Source organism: Cynocephalus volans, chromosome 4 (assembly GCF_027409185.1).
Source record: "Cynocephalus volans isolate mCynVol1 chromosome 4, mCynVol1.pri, whole genome shotgun sequence".
NCBI lineage: Eukaryota > Metazoa > Chordata > Mammalia > Dermoptera > Cynocephalidae > Cynocephalus > Cynocephalus volans.
Window position 1 is genome coordinate 144,861,278 of NC_084463.1, and position 24,368 is coordinate 144,885,645.

General features: G+C 55.5%; 1 protein-coding gene across 7 annotated transcripts in view; it reads left to right on the forward strand.

The window, feature by feature from the left end:
* The first annotated feature begins 646 nt into the window (after nt 1-646).
* Nucleotides 647-24,368, forward strand: part of DGKZ (diacylglycerol kinase zeta) — a 31,687-nt gene continuing 7,965 nt past the window's right edge. The window contains exons 1-10 of one of the 7 annotated variants that reach the window (XM_063092570.1): nt 14,589-14,732; nt 19,217-19,331; nt 20,321-20,429; nt 20,722-20,817; nt 21,158-21,235; nt 22,353-22,409; nt 22,805-22,873; nt 23,770-23,841; nt 23,946-24,062; nt 24,157-24,228. In XM_063092570.1, coding sequence (XP_062948640.1) covers nt 20,812-20,817; nt 21,158-21,235; nt 22,353-22,409; nt 22,805-22,873; nt 23,770-23,841; nt 23,946-24,062; nt 24,157-24,228 — 471 coding nt within the window. In that variant the 5' untranslated portion in view covers nt 14,589-14,732; nt 19,217-19,331; nt 20,321-20,429; nt 20,722-20,811. Of the gene's footprint in view, nt 823-2,808; nt 3,038-14,493; nt 14,513-14,588; nt 14,733-19,216; nt 19,985-20,320; nt 20,430-20,721; nt 20,818-21,157; nt 21,236-22,352; nt 22,410-22,804; nt 22,874-23,769; nt 23,842-23,945; nt 24,063-24,156; nt 24,229-24,368 lie in introns of those variants that run through there. The other 6 variants (XM_063092565.1, XM_063092566.1, XM_063092567.1 and 3 more) reach the window with 6 other exon arrangements.

Here is a 24,368-nt window from a genome sequence, read left to right on the forward strand (position 1 = left end):
AAACTGAGGTTCAAAAAAAGCTCCCTGGCACGCGTTCGTTAGTTTATCTGTTTATATCCTCCTACCTTATTCCAAAGAAGACTTAAGGTGACTCAGAGAGGTTTATAATCTGATCTAGGTCACATAGCTGGTAAGTGGCAGAAGGACATGAACCCAAGTCTTCGGGCTCCATCTCGTTGCTGTTTTCAGTATACCACTGTCCTGTGTGCCCGCCTCTGTGGTAGACGATGTGATGCACACAGAGGTGTTAAGGAGAGACAGCTGTGGTGTGGCCTGGGCACCCCCAGCCAGTGTACCTGCTGATTGTCACAAAGTAGGAGACCTCAGCACGACCAAGAGGTGAACATTGGAGACGCTGAGTGCAGAGGAAAACTAAACCTGGGCCAAGGTGCGGATTCCAGCCCAGGCAGGCCTGGTGGCTGCCTGGCAGCCTCTGACTCTTGGGACTGTCTCCTGGCTGCTGGGCTGGGCTTGTCCCCACCTGCCCCTTGCCCTCTCATGTGGCTGCTTGCCCCAGCCAGCCTCCTGCCCCAGCCAGCGGAAGGCGCCTACGAGCCCCACGGTCCTCTGCTTGGGCGGCCAGTGGCCTTTTGCAGGGCCCCCCCAGTCAGGAAGTGCCGAAAGAGGAAGAGAGTCGCTGGGCAGGATGAGCGTACTGGGGGCTGGCCACAGTGCCGGGGGAGGCTGCGATGTGGCCTCAGCTCTGGGCCCAGCGGAGGCGCTGGGAACTGAAGAAGGGGAGCAGCCTGGGGCACGGAGGCAGATGTGGCGCTACCGCTCCTGGGATGTGCCACAGATCCCAGCTGAGGCCACCCAGACTCAGTAGGTACAAGGGGTGGCCTGGGAGTGGGTACAGGGACTTCTGTCTCTATGAGCCTTTTATCTACAGTGGGAGGGTGGCAGAAGTGGGGTTACCCATCCATTATCCAGCATCTGTGCAGAGGCGCAGAGGAAGGCAAGGGAGTTCTGGGGGGAGCCCTGATATTTGGACTATTTGGAGGGCAGTGTAGTGGAGGGCTGAGCTCGAAGGAAGCTAGGAGTTGACGGAGCTCACAGCAGAGGGTGTGGGGGAGAGGAGCCCCCAGAGGAGTGTGGCACTGGGTGCTGAAGGTTTCTTAAACCAGCTGTAAGGTGTCATGCAAACTCAATGGGGTCTTCAGCTGACTCTGGTCTCTTCCCTCCGAGATTGGTGTAGAAACCATTGGGAAACTTCCTCAAAGGGACACACACATGCACCCCAGGAGGCCAGTGTCAGGCCCACAGGAAACTTGAAGGGAGCTGGGAGAGGGTTCTGGGCCTCTAGGTGCTGGCTATGTCTCAAGATTATAGACTTGCCTACAAGTTGCCCCCAGCATTGGTTATTAGTGGCTGGCTGATGCTGGAATATGGGCTGCCAGAACCCCAGAGGAGAGGGTGAAAAGTGAAGGTGACACAGGATGTGGCTTTGCAGAGAGGAGTGCAAACAGAAACAGCAGGCAGCTGGTGTGGGCATCAGGGTGGTAGGGTTTGGGGAGGGAGAGACCATGCTCTCCAACCTCCTGGCCTGCCTTTGTCAGCCCTGCAGGGGCTATCACAGACTGCCTGAGTTGTCTATTCACAAGCATGTGTGAGGGCTGTGCCTCCATCAGCGACTGCTCTGGTTCCAATTGCTCTCATTTCTAGAGGGAGACAACCTCTGCTGCCTTTAGGAGTGTGTCTGTGTGTGTGTACTAGGTATATTTCTGGATCAGTGTATGTGTGTTTAAGTGGGATGTGGCAACCTGTAACCATTGTCCTGAGGGACATTTGTGCATAGGAGAAAGATACGTGTGTTCTATGTGGGTGTGTATGTTGGTGAATGAGATTGTGGTAGGTTGTAACTGTTGTCCTTATGTGTGTGTATTTATGAGCGTGCAAGGTGTGCAGGTGATTCCTGTACTATAAGAGATCTACGGAATAAGGTTCCATTGCATATTGGGAAAATGCGATGTGTTAGGAGTGGGTGGGTGAAAGGGTTGGAAACCATTTTGAATAGCTGTGGAAGGATGAATTTGTATGAGAAACATGTGAGTTCTTTGTTGGTGTTTGTGAGGGTCATTGAGTGACTTTGGTCACTGAGTGTGAGAGGCTGGGACGGGAACTGTTAGTTTGAGTAATGAATGAGCATAATCGTGTGAGGGGCGTGTTTGTTCCGGGGGTGGGGGGAAGCACTATGTGACTTTTGTTTCTGTGGGTGTGATTTGAGAGAGCCAAGGGGGTAAGGGTGGATTGCATGAGTGGGCGAGTGGGCACGGGGTGTGCGACAGCGGAATATATTCCTTGTGGATGTGGGAGGGGAGGTGGTGACAGCCGCCGTCACGGCTCCATGTGAGCATGTAGGTTGTTTGGAGGGGGAGGGCTAAGGGTAGGAAACGAGTGTGTGTCTGGGTGCTCCCAGTGCGGGCGTGTCAGCTGCGGAGATTCTTCAAGACCTAGGCGGACCGGCCTCGCGGCGGGAAGGCGGGGTCTCGATTGCCCCGCCCCCTCGGCCGCGCCCCCTCAGGGCAGCCTCGGCGGGCTGCGGCACCCCGCAAAGCCGGCAGAGGGCGGCGTGGGTCAGGACCCGCCGCCCGGCCGAGGGGGCGTGCTCGGCGGCGGCAGGCAGCGGCCCGGCCAGCTATGCGGGGTCCTGCGGCCGCGGCTGGCGGCACTTCCTGGAGCGGCAGCGGCGGCGGCGGCGGCGGCGGCCGCTTCCCGGGCACCTGGGCGTGGGGCGCGGGGGCGCGCGGCGCGAGGCGGGCGGAGCGAGCGCGCGCCATGGCCGTGGCGGGCGGCGCGGAGCGGGCGTGCTGAGCCCCGGCCGCCGGCCCGGCATGGGCGTCTCCCGCGGGCCCGCCGCCGGCCGGGGCTAGGGCCGGATGGAGCCGCGGGACTGCAGCCCCGAGGCCCGGAGCAGCGACTCCGAGTCGGCCTCCGCCTCGTCCAGCGGCTCCGAGCGCGACGCCGGTCCCGAGCCGGACAAGACGCCGCGGCGCCTCAGCAAGCGGCGCTTCCCAGGGCTGCGGCTGTTCGGGCACAGGTGAGCGGAGCGGCGGCGGGACGGGCACCGCGCCACCGGCAGGATACCGCGTGTGGCACCGGGGGACAGTCCTCGGCCACCGGCGGGACGGGCCACCTCGGTACTGACACTGAGTGGAGGTCTCCCTCTCACACCGGTGGGAAGGGCTGTTTGGCGTTGGGATCGCATGGGGGTCATCCACCAGTGCCCCGGCACGGGTCGCCTGGGCACTGGCACCGGGGGGGGGGGGGGGGGGTCATTTCCTGGCGCCGGCAGTTAGTGCACCTCATCTGTAGTATCGTGGCAGGGTCAGCTCCCAACACTCCAGCAGGAAGACAGAATCACCCCAACCCCCTGGCACCAGCAGGTGGGGCCCCTATGACTGGTCACCCACCCCTCCTTGGTATTGTCAGAACAAGGACTCTCTGACTGGTACCACTGAGGTGGGGGTCACGCCGCCCTTTGGGCTTCCGTGTAGCCCGGTTTCCTACCACCACTGCATGGTATCTGCGGAACATGGCCCCGTTGATACTGTCACGACACATGGATGTCCCCAAAGCACTGGTCCCTGATTTAATTGCTTAGCATTTTAAGCCGCTCCTTGTGTTTGGGGGTCCCTGACCATCTGCTCTACCTTGCTCTTAATTAGCGGGGAGACCCCAGCCTCTACCTCTGCTCCCTCTCTTCTCCCCTACCCTCTTCAATCCTTGCTAGGAAAGGATGGGGTGGGCTATAGTCCGGAATCTGTGCTGGCTCTTCAAGCTTCATCTTGCCCCCTCCCCCAGCACTCCAAATGTCACCATCTTGTGCCTGTGACAGGGCTTTGACCAGGACTCTGGTGAGGAACTGGGGGGGAGGGTGTGGAAAGATTGAGTGCAGGCAGTTCATGGCAGGTGTACTGGTCTTGGCTGCGAGCCGCTGTCTGCCCTGGCAGCCCTGGTGTAAGGTGAGGGAAGGTGCGGCCCCAGGAATACCCCACCTGACTCCCTGAGCTTTTTTGTAACTGACCCTCGCCCTTCACTGGTGGCTGAGGAGCTTGCAGCCAGTCAGCTAACGACCCCAGCACCACCTCAGACTGGACTCTGACCACTTGGGAGTCTGCCCAAGGCCTCCCTCTCACTCTTCTGCAGCTGCCCAGGCTCTGTGGCATTCGGCCCCTCTGAGCTTTGCCCTGTCCTTTCCCAGGGTAGAATTTACACATAAATAACATGGGCGGGTTTCTCCTGTTGTGTAGGTCAGTGTACCTGTGATGTTGACCCACGCCCTCTGTCTGCCTTACCCCTAGCCAGGGCCCTGCTCTTTACACCCGTGCTGTGTCACCAAGCACGCGCAGGAATCTGGATCCTCACACTGGCAGATGGAGCCCCGTGGGATCTTGTGAAGCCACACGGGCTTCAATGTCATGTAAAACAAGGCAGGGAGCAAAGCTTCCAGTACCTCTGCTTTGTCACCCACAGCCTTGCAAGGTGGAGCAGTTTACACCCAGTTCTGCAGGATGTAGCCTCCAGTGTTCACAGGCTCTGGAGGGGGAGGGAGGGGCGCCATCAGAAGCTTCCTGTCGCTGCCCACAGGGTACCAAGTGTTGGGCTCTTCTGACCTGTGGCTGTGCCCCTTCTGAAGGGTACAGGTTTGTGCATGTAGGGATGAGCATCAGGTACATTCAGGATGAAGAACAGGAAGCAAGAGAACCAACAGGTATCTTTACATAATTCTCTAAAATAAGCAGGATGGGTGTTATTTCTCCATTTTTATAGATGAGAAAAACACAGGGTCAGAGAGAGAAGTGATTTGCCCAGTCACACAGCAAGTAAGAGGCAGAGATAGGGTTTGAATTCAAATTGTTCTGATTCTAAACCCAAACAGAACATCACAATGGCCTAGGGAGCTTTAAGAAATACAGATTCCCAGATCTCACCCTTGTCTGTCTCATCAGGTCTGGAGGTGGGGCCTGGGCGGTTTTTATAAAGCTTCCCAGGTGATTCTGATATGCTACCAAGTTTAAGAAGCACAGTAGTCACCCTTGGAAGTGTAAGCCATCTGATGGGATGCCTAATGAGAAGAAGATCAAACCACCTCTGGAAGCACATAAGGAGTGTCCCCTGCTTGGTAGCACTGTGCAGTGGGCAGTGGAGCCTTCAGAAATGGAAACATCCACAGATCTCAGTAGAGTCGGGGAGAGGGCAGCGGGGAAAGACTTTCCCCTGGCAGGCCTGGGAGCTCAGAGGATTGGTGCCCCCTGGGGCTGGCCTGCCTCTTATCTGATTGGGGAGTGAGGGGCAGGCATTTGGAATAGTGCATCTGCTCTGGGCTCTGCCCCTTTAATGCTGCTTATTTGGTTCTGCCACCTTTGTTTGCTGGTTGCCAGCCTCAGGTAAAAGTTGTCAGTGTCCCAGCTGAAACCCACCCTCCGTCCTTTCCCAGGCTCCGTGCTCATTCTTACCTAGCTCTTGCTTCTTCTTGGACGTCCACCTGCATTTCCTCTGTCCTGCCCCCCTCCCCCCACCCACATACACACCTCAAACCTTGCAGCTGAGGGGCCCAATAAGTGACTAGGCAGTCAGTGGCTAGAAGGAAGGATTGAGGATAACAGATTGGGGGTGGCTCCAGGGGCTGTGATGAGAATTCTGCATTCAGAGTTTGGCTCACTGGGAGAGTTCTGTGAACAGTTCCTGGCTTGGCAGGAGGATGTGAGGGCAGGCACATGGGCCACGTTTGCCATCCTTGGTCCAGTCGGGTGGAACAGTCTCTGAGTGGTAGGCTCTGTGGCATTTTCTTTAAAGAGGCTTTTCCTTAAAGCCCATCTCTGCCCCCCACAACTGGCATCGCCCTCTTGGAATCTGGGGAGCAGTTTGCCATCTCTCTCTCTCTCTCTTTTTTTTTTTTTTTAAGCCCAGTAAGACACAAAGCTGAGCCATGATCCTCCCAGCTTGTGATTCCTCCCACCCCCGACTCCATCCCACCTCACATCTCCTTGCTGGGAACCATCAGCCCCCTCCCTGAAGAGAAGGAAGAAGGAAGAGAAGATCCAGGCCCTGCTCTAAGCCCAGGGCACCAGGTTTTCTCTACCCTGAACTGAGAGGGCAGCACCTTTGCATTCAGATTCTATCAACCTTAAGGTTGGTCAGTCAGAAGTGGGAGAATTGACTATCTCCTCATCCTCCAGGATCCACCTGGAGGAAGGACTTGCTCCTCCTCTGGCCTGGTCCCAGCAGCCTGATCCTGGCAGCTCAGGCAACTTGTGGATTAGCTGGTTTTGCACCCGAGGGGCATCAGAAATTACCTGGCGCCTGGCACATCTACATAGGAATCTTGGCCTTCAGAGCCCCTGGGAGCCTGAACGTCTGCTCTGCTATCCCCTGCCCTTCATTATGCTCAAAGTCATAAGCTCCCAGAGGGCAGGAAAGGCACCTGTAGAACAAGTTTGAGACAATAGGTCCCATTTTGAGACAAGGCCACATGGCCACAGCAAGCGGGGTCCTGGACTCAGGGCTGGCAAAGGGTGTCCACCAGGCAGCCTAAGTGGAAGCAGCTCCCATTTGCGTTGGTTTTGCAGTGAACGGGGAGGGGTGTGTTGAGGGAGGCCTCCCATTCAGAGGCAGAACCCCTGTCTGTGGCGCCAGCATGTCTGGGAGCAAAAGGAGCCACACTGAGTGGTTTGTCTTGCTCAGGCTAATGCTGGGAGCAGCCCCGGTGGCCATGGGAGGCAGGTACAGACCAGGTCCTTGGGTTCCAGCCAGTTTGGGGAAGAAAAAGGGGCCTCAGTGGCTGAGGCGTGTTCATCTCTGTTCATTTCTCACACAGTGTCATGTGCCAGAGTGTGGAGCTGGCCAAGGTTGGGGACCAAGGGTAGGATTCTCAGTCTCTCTCCACTGCCACCCACACCAGTCTCTGGCTTAAGACCAGGAGCGGGGATGGGCTATTCTTGTCATTTTGTCTCCATGGCATACTCCAAAAATGTCAGGTCCCAGGATGTGGAGCCGCCTAGGATTGTCAGTTGGCATAAGGGAGCATGAGAGTGTATGTCCTCTCAGGTGAGGACAGAGGAAGGACTAAGTGGTCCCTGGTCAGAAGAAGCCCAGGCCCTGGGCAGTGAGAATAACAGGCCTGCCTTCCTCGCCTTCCTGGAGGCCTCTCCCCAGTTCACCAGTGTCCCCAGGCAGAGGAGGAGGTGGGTGGGCAGGTTAGCCCTGAAGCTTGGGCTGTGCTGGTCCATGGAAGAAGAAGCAGGAATCTGGGTCCCTTCTGCCCCCACAAAGGCAAGAGTTTCAAGGTCCAGAAGCTGACCCTGGAGCCTTCCCTGCAGTATCTTCAGAGCGACACAAGGGGGCAACACCTGCCACCATGGGAGGACAGAGGGCCAGGAGGTTCTTCTTCAGGCTAGTCCACTTGCACCAAAGACCTGCTGGGGTGGCCCTCCTGCAGACACCTCCTACTGCTGAGTTACCTGCTTCTCAGCTGCTCCAGTGCAGCCAATCGGGATGCGGCAGAAGGCAGGCGGGGTCTGTGCTTCCACATCACCTGACCCCACCCCTCCCTGTCCCTGAAGTTTGAGGCCCAGTGAGGTGGCCTTGACTCAGAGGTCTCACAGCTAGCTAGGGTTATGTGGGACTCAGTCCCTAGCGTCAAGGGCCGTGCTCACTTGTGTTGCATCACAGGACCCCACAGCCTTCCCTGCTTTCTGAGCTGTCCTCATCTGGTACCTTCCAACCTGCCCCCACCTCCCCTCCTCCCTGCCCCTCGGCCTCTCCTGGAGGCTGCTGCCGCCACCTGTACAGTCCTCTGAGTCAGTGTGGGGGGCAGTGTGTGCAAGAAGGGGGGCTGCTGACTGCTTTCAGGTTCACCAGCTCCCTGTGTTCCTGGAGTACCTCAGGGTAGGTCCACACTTTCATTTCTTGCCCTCCTCAGGCACCTCCTTTGTGTTCCCTGTGGGGGCCCCTGATACCCTTAGCATATCAGGCAGCCCCACATCGGGCTTGCATTGTGGTTCTCCCACCTGCTGTGGTTCTCAACACGGGCTCCAGCTGGCACTCAGGTCACAGGTGGGAAAAGGGTAGGCCAGAGCAGTGACCAAACGCCCTTGGGGAGCTGTCATTCTGGCATCTTTCCTCTTTGCCCCCTTCCTTGGCTGAGACACCAAGGTTAGGTCATGAGAGCAGGTTTGAGTGAGACCAAGGGCTCTGTGCCCAGGGAGGGAGGGAGAGGCTGAGGAGGTGCTTGTTCCCACCTTGCCCCCATATTCACCTGAAGCCAAGTGAGTGATGTTCCAGTTCATCTCTCTGGTGATTAACAGTTGCCAGAAGCTTGTAAATCTACCAATTTTATGTAATCTTCACAACAACTTCATAGTTGATTTTATTCCCACTTCACAGGTGAGGAAACCAAGGCTCACAAAGATTAGGGGCCCAGCCCAGGATCACACAGCTTACACTGGAGCAAACCCCAGCATCTTTTCACAACACCAGGCTGCCCTACTTAATAGCGCTTTTATATTTTATTTTCCATCCCCAAACTGTCAGGGCCTCTGAAGGGGTTTGAGTGCTCCATGGGATTTAGTGAAAGGTTTTTGCCTCACATGGGAGTGGTGGGAGACCCATGAGGCGATCTGCTGCTGGGCCTCAAGGAAAAACTGCCACCAGGATCCCTAGCTTCAGGGGAGCAGGTTGGGGTGGGAGAGGCCCTTGGGTAGGGAGACTGGGGCTGTAAGCAGGTGCTCATGTGGCTCCCCGGCTGGATCTGGAGTGGAGAGGCAAGTCTGACCTTTTATTTTGCTTTAAATGTGTAGGGTACAGAAGGCTTAAGGGACACGATCAAAGGTGTCCCTGATATCACCCAGGGTTTAGTGGTTGGCCTGTAGCCTCGGGGGAGAGCAGCGGGCCCCGTTTGTACTTGGTGCCTCATGGTCAGAGGTCTGAAGGAGAAGGAAGCCCCAGTGCCCTTTCCCTCCACTCTGAGCCCTCCTCCCCCTTGCTCCTGGCAGAGCGCCAGTTCAGAGCTCACACATAGAGGCCGCTCCCCTGCCACGGCTGTGCCCCATCACAGCACATGCCAAAATAGCTGTCTGGGAGCCTGCGCCTGTGCCGCCCACGCCCCAGCATCTCTCAGGTTAACAGCTTGCCTGTCTCTCCGCCCCCCTTCCCCAGCTTGCTGACATTTTACAGAGAGAGGCGGGGGCGGTTATGAAAGGGGGCAAGCTGGTTCCTACTCCCCAACCCACATGGACACCCCACTGACATAAACCTCTGGAAGGCATCCCGTGTGGGGGAGACCTTGCTTGTGGCCTGAAAATATGACCTGCCTATTATAAGGCAGAGTACTGGATTATGCTGCTGAAAACATCCGTTGAAGACCGAGGGTAACCCTAGGGAGCTGGTCTCCCTCTGGGGGTCTTCATAAAAAATTATTTTAAAATCTCCTTAAAAGCATTAAATATTTTACAATTAGAAAAGTATGTAATGTAACACCCACCGCTTAGCCTGGCCAAATCTTCCCATTATGCCATATTTGCTGTAAAGAAATGGAGACCCTGTGTCTTCCCCAAAGGAAACCACAGTCCTGATTTCGGTGATTGTTGTTCTCGTGCCTGTTTTTAAATTTTTCCTACATAGGTATGCATCCTTAGCAACATATAGTGCTGTCTGACATGGTTTTACCTTGATTTAAGTGGTATACCAGACATATCATTCTGAATTTCGAGGCCTCTGGAGTTAATTTTCTTTCTTTAAACTTTGGGTAGACTGAAGAATCAGATACCTTAAACAAATGCTTTTTCCTTCAAGCCTGTAGCAATCCAGTGAGGAAGACAAGGTGCATGTTGGCCCCATTTATCAAATGAGGACATTGAGGCTCAAAAGGGTCAAGGGGCTTAGCTTGACATCTTATAGCTGGTCAGAGGCAGAACCCCTCTGGACCTTTGAGTCCAGATACACAGTAAAGACCTTTGTCTCTTGTGGTCTCTCAGATTTTAGGCACAGTTCCTGCTTCAAAGGCAGGAAAAACCCCAGTGGGGGATGCATGGAAGCCGGGGTGGGGCGGCAGAGTGGGGTCCTGGGGGCTGATAGCTGATTCCCTAAAGGTCTTTTAGGGGATAGGGGAGGGATCAACATAGTCAGAATACTCGGAGAGTGGAGTTAAATTTTGAATGAGAGGATGTGGGGGAATGATTCTCCTAGCAGATGGGGAATGGGAGCCTGCTGCAGACACAGGAGAAGGCAGGGAGCAGGAACTGTCACCAGAGAAGAGCGGAGGCCAGCTGGGGTAGGGGACTGTAACAACGGGGCCCAGTTGGGAGCCTCAGAGGGAGACATATCGGCATTCCCATCAGGGATCGGTTTCAGTCTTGCCTCTGAGACACAGGAGCTCAGCTCAGACCAGCAACTTGTCTACCCAGTGCTAGCAGGAAGGCCTCGGGAGCTGGCCAGCCGCTGGTTCACTGTGCCATCCTGAAGCCGTCTGCTGTCAGCTTGGTCCAGGAGGCTAAGCCTGGACCATTCACTTTTCCCTCCATTCACTCTTCAAACCACACCCGGCACTTCTAGACCCTGGGGATGCAATTACGAGTAATGTGAGGTCCCAGGGCTTGCAGTCTGGTGGGGGATACAGACTTGTAAACCAGTGCTGATGGCCCAGAATAACTGAAAGAGGGCCTGAGTGTGGGAGCAGCTATCCCCTACTCACCCACACACTCAGTGGGCTGGGAAGAACTTTCCAGCAGAGCCAGCGTCTGAGCTAGCTCTAAAGAGATGAGAGGAAGGGCTGGCTGGTTAGCTCAGTTGGTTTGTGCGTGGTGTTAAAAAACCAAGGTCAAGGGTTCAGATCCCTGTACAGGCCAGCTGCCCCAAAAAATTAACAGATGAGAGGGAAAAGATGAGGGCAAGTTCGCTAAGCAGAAGAGGGGAATGAGGGCTGACCCCGTGATGCACTCGGGAGAGTGCGGCGCTGGGAGCGCTGCAGCGCTCCCGCCACGGGTTCGGATCCTATATAGGGATGGCCGGTGTGCTCGGTGCGCTCGGTGCGGCCAGTCACAAAAAAAGAAAGAAAAAAAGAAGAAGAAGAAGAGGGGAATGGTATTCTGGGTAGAGAGACTGGCCCAGTGCCAAGTGCAGAGGCATGGAAAGCCACGATGTTTTGTTTGACAGAAGCATCTAGAGGTAGAGTGAGGGGGGAGAGTGTGGGCCATGGAGGACACTGCTGGGTTTGGATCCTAGCTCTGCCACCAGTTAGCTGCATGACCTCAGGCAAGTCATCTAACCATTTTGTGCCTCAGTTTCCTCATCTGTAATGTAAGGATGCAAGTAATGGAGATGATGATAATACCAATTTAGTTTTTATGAGGATTAATAGGTTAATATTTGTAAAACACTTAGAACAGTGTCTAGCAGAGTGTGTAATATAAGTTTTTGTCAAATAAAAATTTTAAACATGAAGGAGAGGTGGGAGAGGAGACTGGGAGGCCTGTTGACTGCCAGGCCCAGGTCTTTACATTTTGCTCAGCTGACAGTGGAGAGCCAGTAAATGGTAAGTGGGTGCTTTCAAATGAATTCTGGTGGCAGTGGGAAGATGGCTTGGAGAAGAGGCTCTAAAGGAATGAGTCAGTCATTCATTCCATAGACATCTCTCCAGGCCTAGCAGGGGCCAGACCCTCAGACAGGGACTCAGGATATGAAGGAGGAGACTGGGGATATTTCATCAGGGAGCTCAGAGCTAGGGTCCTGGCCCAGCCCCCAAGTGTCTGAGGCAGCCCCTCCTCACCCAACATCCTCCGCTGTGACTTCATGTTGCCAAATCTGCTATCCAGGTTTCATAAGGAAAGCCATGGAGAATGTGGAGTGGGTGATGGCACCCAGCCCAGAAAGGGATCAGCCATCACTCTTGCTCTGGAGAGGAGAGGAAGGTAGCTACTAAAACAAAGGCTGTTACTGTCCCCCTGTGCCCAACAAAGAGAAGTGGCCTCGGCCAGCCTGGGCCTGTGGTCAGCCCTTGGCTGTGGCAACCGAGGTGGAAGAAGCCCTTTTCTTCCCTTAAGGCTCTGGCCGCTCCCCCACAGAATTCCCTGTTCCTTCCTCCTGAGCTGATCAGTGGTAAACACGGACTCACTGCCAGGCATCGTGCTGGGCGTGCCCAGATGCACTAGCCCTGGCCCCCAGTCCCCCAGGAGCTTGTGTTCTGGTGGAGGAACAAGGCAATTGGACTTGAAAGAAGCAGACCTTCTAGGGGTCCAGTGGCAGGGGAGCCACATGGGAGGTGCAGAGTTCTCAGTGAGAGCAATGTCTTGTTGGCCAGGGAGCTGTGAGCTGGTGGGATTTTGATACCAGCTGGAGAGGGAGACCAGTATTCCAGGCAGAAGGTGTGCCAGGTGCAGGGACACAGCACTGAGCTGGACACAGCCAGATTGGGGGACAGAGAATAGGTTGGCTCGGTTAGAACCAAGGGTTTGTGTCACAGCAAAGGAGAATGAGTTAGCTCTCCTGTGTGCAGAAGCCACATCTATCAGGCTGGAGGATTTAGAATTCACTCTGAATTGGTGGGTCTCAAAGTATGGCCCAGGGGGTGCTTTAGTCTGTTTCAGGGTATTGGTGAAATCAAAATGATTTTCATCGTATTATCAGAGCCACCCTGGTTCATGCCTTTTTCACTGGGTTAACATTTGCTCTGATGGTACAAGAATGATGGTGGGTGAAACTGCTGGAAAGTTAATGCAAATCAAGACAGTACCCCAGCATTGTATTCTTTCCTCCATACTCCCATTTTCTAAAAAAGCAGCAAAAATTATTAATTTTATCAAGTCTAGACTCTTGAGTAATAATCTATTTCAGTATTCTGTCTGGAGAAATGTAAAGTATACATAAGGTGCTTTTGCTGCAAACCAAACTGTCATTGAGGAAAAAGCACTCAGGCAGTTGAGTTTTGGACCGTACAAGTAGCAATTTTTTAAGGAACACTGTTTTTTACTTGAACACCTAACAGACAAATTAGTCAGACTTGGGTATGTGACAGACATTTTCTCAAAAATGAATGAAGTGAGCTTGTCACTTAAAAAACAGTATCGGTATTTGTTGCCAATGATAAAATTTGAGCTTTTGAGGGAAAATGAGAATTTTGGAAACCTTGTATCCACCTTCTGGAGCCTGACAGCTTCCCAGGGCTTAGAACTTTTCTGATGAGATCAGTAGTGATGTTGGCGAATGTGATTTTTTTGATATTGTATAATGAAATGGGTCAACATATGGAAGATCTGCATATCTCAGTAAATCAATATTATCCAGTGATCAGTGCTTGATGTTACAAAACTCAAAATGCAAGATAAACCAGGGGAAAGTTCATCGCTATAGTTTCAGGTTCCACATTGTAACTAACCTTTAAGAAACTACCATTTGTCATATTTTGGTGTAGTAACAAAGAAGAATATCTGTAATTACCTGAAAGGGCTGTTGAAATACCCTTTCCTTTTCTAACTACGTATCAGTGTGAGGCAGAATTTTTTTCATATGCTTCAACCGAAACAACGTATCACAACAGATTGAATGCTGGGGTAGCTATGAGAATTCAGCTGCCTTCTATTAAGCCAGACAGTAGAGATTTGCAAAAATGTAAAACGATGCCACTCTTTTTGCTAATTTTTTGTTTGTTTGTTTTAGAAAATATCGTTTATTTTTCATTAAAGTATGTTATTTGTGTTAACGTAATGGGTTTTTTGTTTTTAAACAAATTAATAACTACTTTAAACATTTCTCAGTTTTAATTTCTGATATGGTAAATATTAATAGCTACCACACACCCCTCTAAAACAAAACCCTTTGGAATCTTCAGTAATTTTTCAGAGCATAAAGGAGTCTTGGGATCAGGAAGTTTGACAGCTTTCTGACCCGAGGGAATGGTGACAAGATTGTGAGCTGAGGGGTGGCTTCTCCTGCGCATTCTTTAGCTTGGCACGAGCTCTGAAGGAGGACCTCCTTGGCAGGGCCAGAAGCCCCAGGACCTGGAGTCCCAGCTCCGCTACTCTGAGCCGTGGGCAGTCTCAGGCTTCAACCAGCCTCAGGGGCCCCATCTGTTCAGCAGGAATAGTAATGCCTCCTGCACAGGGAAATCACCAGCCTCCAGTCTTGATAATGCTGGTGAAAAAGTGCTTTCTAAGTTGTGAAAAACTCCACGAGTGATTATTTTTGTAGTTGTTTTGGCTGAAGCTAGCGTGCTTAGTTGCCGCAAACCCCAGACAACCTGTCCAGTGGGCATGAGAGGGCGTTAGGTGGCCAGTCTCCTTTCTTTAAAAGGAAAGCCGGCCCGACCCCTATGGCTCCTCCTTAGGCCTTAGACGGGCCAGCCGAAGCATGGGCTGGGCTATACCGGGTGCCAGGTGGAGGGGAGGCTGTTGGGCTGTCGCTGGCTCTGGGGACTTTGGGAAGAGGAGCCAGGAGGCAAGGCTGTGTGCTGTGTGCCCGCCCACCCGCCGCCTTTCCGCCTGCTGCAGGGCCTGGAGCAGCCGCTGGGAGAGGAAGTGCAGTCAGTTACCAATCGGGTTATTTTCATAACGGCTGTCTCAGGCTGGGGGGAAGGGGTGGTGAGGGGGAGGGGGCAGAGGAGCAGCCTCAGCAGCTGGCTCTCCAAACTAGGACTTGCTCAGCAGAGGCCAGCAGCCCGAGCTGGAGCCAGAGCTGGGCTCATGGGCCCCAGCCCCACCTGCTCGCCTACCTCCTGCTTGCCATCCTGTCTTCCAGATCAGGTCAAAAGGGGCTCCCCCAACCCTTCCTTGCCTTCTGCTTCCTCCCTCCTATAGCTGTCTGGGTGGTTCTGGGGAGGGTGGGTCAGGGTGGGCCCAGGCACTCCCATGCCTAGATGAGAGTCTTGCTCTGCCAGGCTCCTGAAGCTGATGGAAAAGAAAAAGGGTGGGGTCAAGCTCCTGCTCCTGAGCCAGGGCAGACCCTGTTGAGGTGAACATTAATTAACTGGCTTGGTCACCTCCTTTACCATCCACACTGGCCCACCTGCTCCCATGTACATTTTTGTTCTTTGTTTTGTTTTGGGCAGGATCCCTTTAGTGAGTAGAGGCCTGGGGAAGTCAGGACTCTGCCTCACCAGCCCCCAGCCAGCCTGGGATGTGCTGGCCTCCCTCTCAGCTTCCCCCCACCTTCCCTCTGTGCCAGGGGCTATAAGAGCAGAGCAACCAGAGGTGGAGGTTAGAGGGGAGTCAGCATACACCATGCTGATCCTGCCCACGGCATGGAATGGGCACTCTGGCTGAATCCCATGGGGTGTCCTGTGAGAGCAACTCTGAAGGCAGAGGAGGCCCTGGGAGCCAGGCCTGGTACAAGGGGAAGACGGCATTCTTCACAGTATGCACAGATACCCAGGTGGCACTTGCTGCCAGGCTCTGTTCCTCATGTGGGAGGTGGTGGCCACCCTGGGCACTCCTGCTTCCCTTTCTGTGTTCCTACCCCTGCTGTGGGCAGCCAAACCCCAGGAGGTGGCACAATCACAGGCACTGGTGTTTGTGGTGGATATAGGCCCTGCTGCCTCTGTCCTGCCAGGTGTCATCAGGTACCTTACATCCACCATCACATCAGAACCTCCCTGATGCCAACCTTCTGAACTAGTTGGCAGGATCCCCATTTTGCAGATGAGCATGTTGAGACTCAGAAAGTTAGTTATCAGCCCAGGGTAGCAATAGCAGGAGGTGCAGGTTTCCACAGCCCTTGGGCTTTTCCACTTGAAACTAGCCCAGGGTGTAAGGTGGTCTGGGCAGGAAGCTTGGTGTCCTGTCCTTTCTAGCCAGTAGCCAATGAAGTGCTCAGGCCACTCATCCCCACTGACAGCTGCCTTAGCTCAGCTGCCCGCAGCCACGCTTGCTGCCATTCACCAGGGGTGCATGGCCAGCACCGTATGACCATCTCTCTCCTAATATCCTCTGTCTTCCCATGGGCCCCACCCTCACCAGGGCCCCCCATAGCCAGCCGGAGGCCTTTCCCTGCTAGTCCCCCTTGTGTGTGACATGCTGCCCCTGAGCTCCCCCCCAAGGAGACCAAGGGGCAGCCATTTTGCTGTGCTGTTGTCTCAGAACCCTGTGGGGCCTCTTTGAGTGACCTTTATGTGTGCTGCATGGTGGGTTGGTGGTGACAGAGAGCATGAGGTGAGAAGCAGCTGCCGCTCAGAGCTGCCCTATAGGAAGAAGCTTCAGGCCTAGCCAGGGCTTCTGATAAGGCCCAGGAGAGGCCTCAGCAGAGATAGGAAGTGAAGAGTCAGGCTACTGCTGACCAGAGGACAGAGGTTTCTATGGAGACCAGGGGAACAGGAAGCATGGGACCCGGGGGGAGGGGCACTGGGCACATATGGGCGTGGGTGCCCAGCAGGAGAGCCTGTCATAAAATATCAAACCAGCTAGTCTGACAGCCGCCTCGGGCAAACAAGGAAACTGAGACCCATGAGGGCCCAGCTTTACACATGGTCACACAGCTTGGCCTTGCCTGCCTTGCTCTCTGCTGGGAGGGACCCCACCATCGGGCAGCTCAGGAGACTCCTGGACAGATGTGGATTTGGAGCACCTAGCGGTGTGGGGCTGAGCACTGTGGGAGCACCTATAAGCTGCTCCCATGTCATGAAAGAAGCGTGCAGTCCACCTCTTCCTCTGGTCCCCCTTGTCAGTGTGGGTCTGGGGCAGCAGGCAGGGCCCAGCCCTCACTGCCACCCATGGAGTGCAGTGGCACCTCCCCCACACTGACTGTGGCCTTTTGTTTTCTGGGTGACACTAGCATCAGGCGGTGTGTCCGGGTGACTAATCTCTTCCAGGCTGGGCAGCTGTCACAGGGCAGCCTGACCAGACGGGCGGGGAAAGCTGACACCCTGGGGGTGCTGGCAAGCTGGTGCCCTGGCAGCAGTGGGCAGCTGGGCCTTCAGGTTCCTCTTCCTGGACGCAGAGCAGACCCGAGTCAGGCAGACCTGGGTTTAGGTCCTGGCTCTGCCGCTGGCTGGCCATATGACCCTCATTGAGCCTCAGTTTCCTCATCTCTATATGGAGCTACTGGTCCTGACCACTTCACAGGGTTGTGGTAGGGATCAAATGAGATCATAAACTAAAGTGCTTAGCCCAGGGCCTGTCACATAGTAGGTGTTCAGTAAATGGGATCATTGTTATTCTTATGATGGTTCCCTTCCCTACCCCATTCCAGCCTCATGGTCCAAGAAAAACCCTGTGTTCCACCCTATCTCTGAGGTAGACTTGGGTTCAAACATTGGCTCCACACTGACTTGCTGTGGAATCTGGGCAAATTACCTCTCTGTGCCTCAGTTTGCTCCTCAGGAACATGGCATAATACAATACCTATTCCTTGGGGTTATTATGGTATATACAATGATGTAAGCAATTATAAAGGGCTTAGCACAATGCCTGACACACAGTGGGCTCAGTAAATGTTAGCTGTGATGATACTGATTTTAGGAGTAAGCCAAGCACTGCCTACCCACAGCTGCTCTGCTGCCCCTGGAGCTCGCCTCCTGCCCGGTCCTTCTGCTGTGAGTGCAGCACTTTCTGGGGCTGTGAGAGCACTTCCCTGCCCTGCTCCCTGTCATCAATGGGCTGGGGACTCTTTAACAGGCAGAGACCAAGAGCTGGGCAGTCTGGAACATTGCCTCCCTTGATCACAGGAGCTCAGGCACCTCAGCCCTGTCCACCTCTCCCCAGCACCCCTGCACCTGTCCTGAGGCTGCCTGCCTGATACCCACAGGGCATTGGCAAATCAAAGAGTGGGGTGGGTGGGAGGAGAAGGCGCTAAACTGACTCCTGACTCCACAAGCCCATTGTCTCTACATTAATCCTCCCTCCTGCCCACTGTTTCTCCAGGGCACTACCCACCACACCTAAGTATTTCCATTGTCCGTCCCAGGCAGCATTGTCTCATGGCTGTGACTTGGATCTCTGTGCTGCCAGGGGCTAGGGGGCATTCCCCCTATCAACTTCTCCCCAGGCTCAGGGGCCAGGGCCCAGGAGAACACCTGATGGAGGGACCATACATCCGCAGGCACTCTGGAGGCATCATTGCCATGAACCATACCAGGCTCCTTGCACTTCCCGACTGTTAGGAGAGGTGAGGGCACAGGAGCCGATGCCAGCAGCCCATAAAGAAGGGCAGGGCAGGGAGGAGGTGAGCTGCGAAAGAAGCAGAGCATGAGCTCAGGACAAGTAGAGGAGGCTGGCCAGAGCCAGGCTGGTGCCCCCAGCTCCTGCCTTTCTGCAGAACGAGCTCTGGGCAGCTCCATGTTTGGGACTGCAAGCTCTGGGGCTCCTGCCTCAGGGCCTCAGGACAGGGTGCAGTTCATAGGCGCCCCCAGCGGCCGAGCTGGAAGGGTTCTCAGGCATCACCCGGTGCTTCACACTTGGGGTGTCCATACTCTGCCCCTTTAGAAAGGTGAGGCAGAGCAGCGGAATACCAGAAAGTTCTTAGCATCAGCCTCTCAGAGACACAGATGCGTGCACACCCAGAATCCAGAGGATTTTCGTTTGGCTCAAGCCTCTTGTTGCATCCCCCTGAGTGAGGACACGTGGCTTCTCTCCCTGGCAAGCTGACTGTTCAATTCTCTGAAGCCTGGCCTCCCCACAGCCTTGGGCACCTGAGCCAGACCTCAGACCCTTTCCATTTCTAGGTGCCACCCTCAGCCTGACCCCAAGGCTGAGAGAGTGTGGGGGTCTTATCAGGACCTTTGCAGAGAGCCTCATTTTATTATCACAGCTCAGTTTGTGCCATGTCCCAGGAGGGAAAACCTGACCTGCCCTATGTTGGTGGCAAAAGAAAGGCCCAATGAGAGGGAAAGCTTGGGCCTAGGTCCCACAGTCTGTCTCGGTAGACTCTGACTCCCAGTTTTCTTTTTCTTTTCCATCGGCTTCTGGCAAGGGAGATGAAGTCCTTCGGGCCTTGGCAGGGGAAGCCAGAATGGGTAGCTGGAAGCCCCCTCTTACTGAGGACTCCTGGGGTAGCCTAGGGTACAACTGGGGAGAGTGTCAGTGCTCCAACAGCTATAAATGTGGACTTCTTGAGAAATCCCTGGTATCCTCAAACACCTCCCTTTCATGGAGGTCAGAGGCCATAGTTATCTCCTCTCTCCCTCCCTCGTGTCCCTTCTCTGCTCATGAGGCAAAGGCTGTGAATGGGCTTCTGGGTGCAGGATGGGCAATGGCCGTGTCCAGCTCCTGATGCTCCCGGTCTCTGTGCCCAACAGCCACCCGCCTGCCCCTGCCATGGAGACCTTCTTTAGGAGACACTTCCAGCGGAAGGCACAAGGCCCTGGAGAGGGGCAGCGGCGGCCCAGCGGCATGGGGCTGCCCACGGGCAAGGCACGGCGCCGCTCCCCTGCTGGGCAGGCCTCCTCCTCACTGGCGCAGCGGCGTCGCTCCAGCACACAGTTCCAGGGCTGCCTGCTGGGCTGCGGGGTGGGGGCCCGGGGTAGCAGGCGCCGGCGCTCCAGCACCATGCCTCCTGCCTGCAACCCTCACTGCATCGTGGGTGAGGGGCCCACCCCACAGCCTGCCACTGTTGGGGCCCAGCTTCAGGGTGCACCCCCGCTGCTGGCTGAGCTTGCGGGCACGAATGAGGAGGAAGAGGAAGAGGAGGGAGTCCAGGAGGAGGATGTGGCCACAGGGCCATCAGGTGCCACCCAGCCAGGCACCAAGATACCAGGGCCACCCCCGCACCGGGGTGCCCAGCCACTGCTGCCTGTGCCCGGTTGCCTGCTCCGGCGCCGAGCTTCCTCCCACCTGCTTCCTGCTGATGTGGTATACGACCATGCCCTATGGGGCCTGCACGGCTACTATCGGCGCCTCAGCCAGCGGAGGCCCTCAGGCCCACTCCCTGGCCCTGGGGGCCGAAGAGCCTCAGGTGCCATGGCTGGCTCCACAGTGCCCACCCGCGTGCGGCCACTGTCCCGCAGGCGCCAGGTAGCCCTGCGGCGCAAGTCAGCCGATCCCCAGACCTGGAGCGCCCTGCTTGCGTAGGTATAACTGCGGCCAGCAGGGTGAGTGGTATGGCCTCCCAGCAGCCCAGCATGGGCAAGGACCTTGAAACTCGGCCCAGTCCAAGGGTGCCCTACTTAGGAGCAGCTCTGGGCAGTGCCCCAAAGCTAGTACACCCCAGAAGGTCCATGAGAAGGGCTGAGTCTCCTGCACGGAGCCTCTCAGTGTCTGGGGCTGCAGTGGGTCTCTTCTCCCTGTCTCATCTTTGGATTGAGGTCACAGTGAGAGCACAGATCCCAGGTGCTGGGGGAAGGAAGTAGAGTCAGCAAGTGCTCAGCTGTCCCTGGGGGCCTCAGCCGTCTTCTCTTCTATAGGAAAGCCATCACCAAGTCGGGCCTCCAGCACCTGGCACCCCCTCCTCCTGCTCCTGGGGCCCCGTGCAGCGAGTCAGAGCGGCAGATCCGGAGCACCGTGGACTGGAGCGTGAGTGGCTAGCTGCTGGGAGGGTCTGGTGCACCTGCAACCACAGGGACCAGTCCCTGCTGGGCGCTGGCCACAGAGCAATGAGGGCAGAGGGAGAGGAGCCCATGGGCCCGTGGGTCTGGGCAGAGCTCCTGGGTTGGCCACGTTTCATCCAGGCTTGAAGAGTAGGCACAGTGGGGAAAGCAGGGTAGAGCAAAGTCAGTTGTGGTGGCTGGAGCACAGGTTTGTCTGGGGAGAGGGAGGCTTGGCAGGGCATCAGGCGTGTGCTGAGTGTGCTTACCCCGTGGTCTAGGAGTCAGCGACCTATGGGGAGCACATCTGGTTCGAGACCAACGTATCAGGGGATTTCTGCTATGTTGGGGAGCAGTACTGTGTAGCCAAGATGCTGGTGAGTGAGCTCTGTGCGGTACGCTGCCCCCTGGTGGTGGTGCAGGCTCTGCAAGCCTGTAGAGTGACCCCTGCTGGCCTGGCAGCTGGAACCCTGCCCGGTAAGGTGGGAACAAGGTGGATCGTGCTCTCATCTGAGCGCCCCTGCTGCGGACTGCCCCAGGATGGGTGAAGGGAATGGGGACTTTGTCATTTTGCCAGGTGCCAGGATTGGGGTTTCCCATTGCACATAGAGGGCAGCTGTGCTGGGGCAGATGCAGAGGATTTCTCTGCCTGCCCTGAGGCAGGGTCTGGGATGACATTGCCGGGTGCCTCAGGGGGCCTCTCTTTCTGCCCTGCAGCAGAAATCGGTGTCCCGGAGAAAGTGTGCAGCCTGCAAGATCGTGGTGCACACGCCTTGCATTGAGCAGCTGGAGAAGGTGAGTGTGGCTGCACAGCCTTTCGCATTGGGCCCTCTGCTCTGAGAGCTGAAGCCCTCTCAGCAGGTGCACGTGTGCATCTACACGCGAGAACGCATATCATTCAAGCACCACCTGCCAGGAGGGACTCTACAGCCTTTAAACCTTGGCTTCCCCTCTTATTAGCTGCTGTACCTCACTACCTAGAACAAGCCCAGCATGGAGAATATTCCCTGATGGAATGAATTAACAAACGACAGCTGTAATATCATTTTATCATATCCAAACTAAGGCTTAGAAGAGGACAGTGATTTGCTGAAGCTTCATAACTCAGCTGTGGTTGGGCCAGTCCTGTGTCACTCCAAAGCCTGGCTCTGTGCCCTATAGGCTGCCTCTGTTGAGACCTTTCCCTGAGGACCATTGTCCACAGAACATCTGCAGCTGGGGCATGTCTGGGCGCTAGAGGGAAGGGTGGGAGGGGCTGTGGGGAAGATCAGGGCTCCCCAGCCAGCAGAAACCCAGGCCAGCATACAGGAAAGTCTGTGAGACCAGGAATGGCTTGAGCAAGGCTGGCGAGGCTGCTTTCCCCAGCTCCTGAATTACAGAGTGAGGCTTCCCTACAACTCTGCTAAGGCTGAAGTAGGGACAGTTAGGAAAAGAGAAACAGAAATGCAGTCCCAGGCATTGTAGACCCATCATCTAAGGTGACAAGCAAACCAGGGTTCAACAAATTAGCTAACCGTCTCCAGAGGCCATACAGCATAAATGTGCATTCAGGGATCGGGCCACCTGTGTGTGCCGAGGCCAGGAGCGCTGAAGGGCAAAGGAATATAGAAAGATGAATAAACTGTGGTCCCACTTCAGTGGAGGAGATGGACATGGAAGTTCCAGTCTCTTCCCCATCCCAGGATACTTGGCAGAAGAGAGAAAGATTCCTTCTGGCTAGTGGGGAGGAGGCAGGGATGCAGGAGGGCTGCTGGGGGGAGGTGTCTCACGTTCTGAGAGCTCCCAGGGTGATCTGGGGCTCTCTCTACCTTGTGAGGATGACTCTGGGTGTCCTTCTGGAGGGGGTGGCCGTGTACCATGTGACCCCAAAGGGAAATTTTGACAATCTGGTGATCACTGTAATGTTTCACAGATAAATTTCCGCTGTAAGCCATCCTTTCGTGAATCAGGCTCCAGGAATGTCCGCGAGGTAAGTGCCCAGGGCCACTAGGACAGGGAGTTCCCCGGTTTCCTGAGTGGACTTCTCTGCAGTGCCTCCAGAGTGTCGCCAGGGGGCAGAGCTCCTGCTGGGCTGCTCTGGGGTCCTGGTGGTGCCGGGCTGGCCCTGCTGCAGAGGGGGTGAGACACCGCAGGCCTCACTCTGCCTCCCAGCTCTCTCTCGCCCTCCTCTGAGTCTTAGATCCCCCTCCAGCTCATGGAGAGACTTCTCCAGCCCTTTTCTATCTCACAAACAGGACTGCAGAGAGCATCCTGTAGCCCCCAGCCCTCGTGATGATGAGTTGAGGGGTGTGGGCCGTGCTCAGAGCTGTGCCCCTATCCACCTCCATCTCACTCCAGTGCTATTTCTCCCCTTCTCCCCCACAGCCAACCTTTGTACGGCACCACTGGGTACACAGGCGACGCCAGGACGGCAAGTGTCGGCACTGTGGGAAGGTGAGAGACCTTGCCCAGGACAGCGGCCACCTGCTGCCCATGGGCTGCACCCTGTGGCCCCCCAAGCGATGCTGTGTGCAGTGTGGCCTGCCCATCACTGACCGTGCCCCCAGGCACAGAGTTCCAGGGCTGGCACAGCCTGGCTACTGTGCTGAGTCAGTCCCCAAACACTCTGGCCCTGTCCTTGGTCCCTGGGCTGAGCAGGAGAGTAGGTGAGAGTTTTCTCCTCATGTGGTGTGTCTGGCCGCCTTTGAAGTCATGAGGGACCCCTATGAGAATCATGTAGACTTATTCATTAACTCAGCAGACTTGCTGGGTGCCTCATGTCCATGCACTGAGCTGGGCACTAGTTTCCTGCCCTCCTGAGGACATGTGGCTCGGAGACAGACCCTGAGGACCGTCTTTCCCCAGCACAGTCCATGGTGGTTCTGTTGACATCCTTGTTTGCTTGTCCATCTCCCTCAGGAAGTGCAGGCTCTCAAAGGTGCAGGGCATTCCTTGCTCCATGCTCTCTCAGGTCCTATCACAGGGCCTGCAGGTAACAGACCTCAATAAGCAGGGAATGAATGTACCAGGTGCTGTACAGAAGTGGGAAAGTACTCTCAGAGCACATGGGGGCCTGGCCACGTCTGGGGAAATCTGGAGTTAGGCAGGAGTTAGCCTGTGGATCCTCTAGCAGAACCATGTGTGCACCCAGCACTTTGTAGCTACTTTAGAGAGTTGTGCACCCCTGGCTAAGCATCCCTGTCTCAGGACTTATTTTATAGTTTGGCTTTTTTTAATTTTAAAAAGTGTGCTCAATTTCCCAGGGTAGAGAGAGATTGGCAACAGAAGAGGGTCTGGGGCTGCTGCTGTAGGCCTGCCACTGGTGCCACAACCATCCTGTCTACCCTTAGGGCTTCCAGCAGAAGTTCACCTTCCACAGCAAGGAGATTGTGGCCATCAGTTGTTCCTGGTGCAAGCAAGCAGTGAGTGGCGCTCCCCTCCTCCGAGGCCATCCCCTGGGCTGCGCTGCGTTTGGGTGCCCGGGGTCTCTGCTGCCTTGCTCATCCTCACCCATCCCTCTTCTCAGTATCACAGCAAGGTGTCCTGCTTCATGCTGCAGCAGATCGAGGAGCCCTGCTCCCTGGGGGTCCATGCGGCCGTGGTCATCCCACCCACCTGGATCCTCCGTGCCCGGAGGCCCCAGGTAAGTCCTGCCTGCATTGACACTTCTCCCACCTGGGGTCTGCCAGCTTCCCCAGCCTACCCACTTGTCACCAACGCCCCTGTTTCCCTTGCAGAATACCCTCAAGGCAAGCAAGAAGAAAAAGAGAGCGTCCTTCAAAAGGAAATCAAGCAAGAAAGGGCCAGAGGTTAGCCTCAGAGCTGGGCGAGAGTTGGGAGGGAACAGGAGCGAGGGATCCTTTCTGGGAATACGGAGCCTCCTGGGGCTGGTGCTGCCAGCTCAGCTTTCAGTGGATCAGTTTGGGCTCTGGGGAACCTGAGGAGGGCG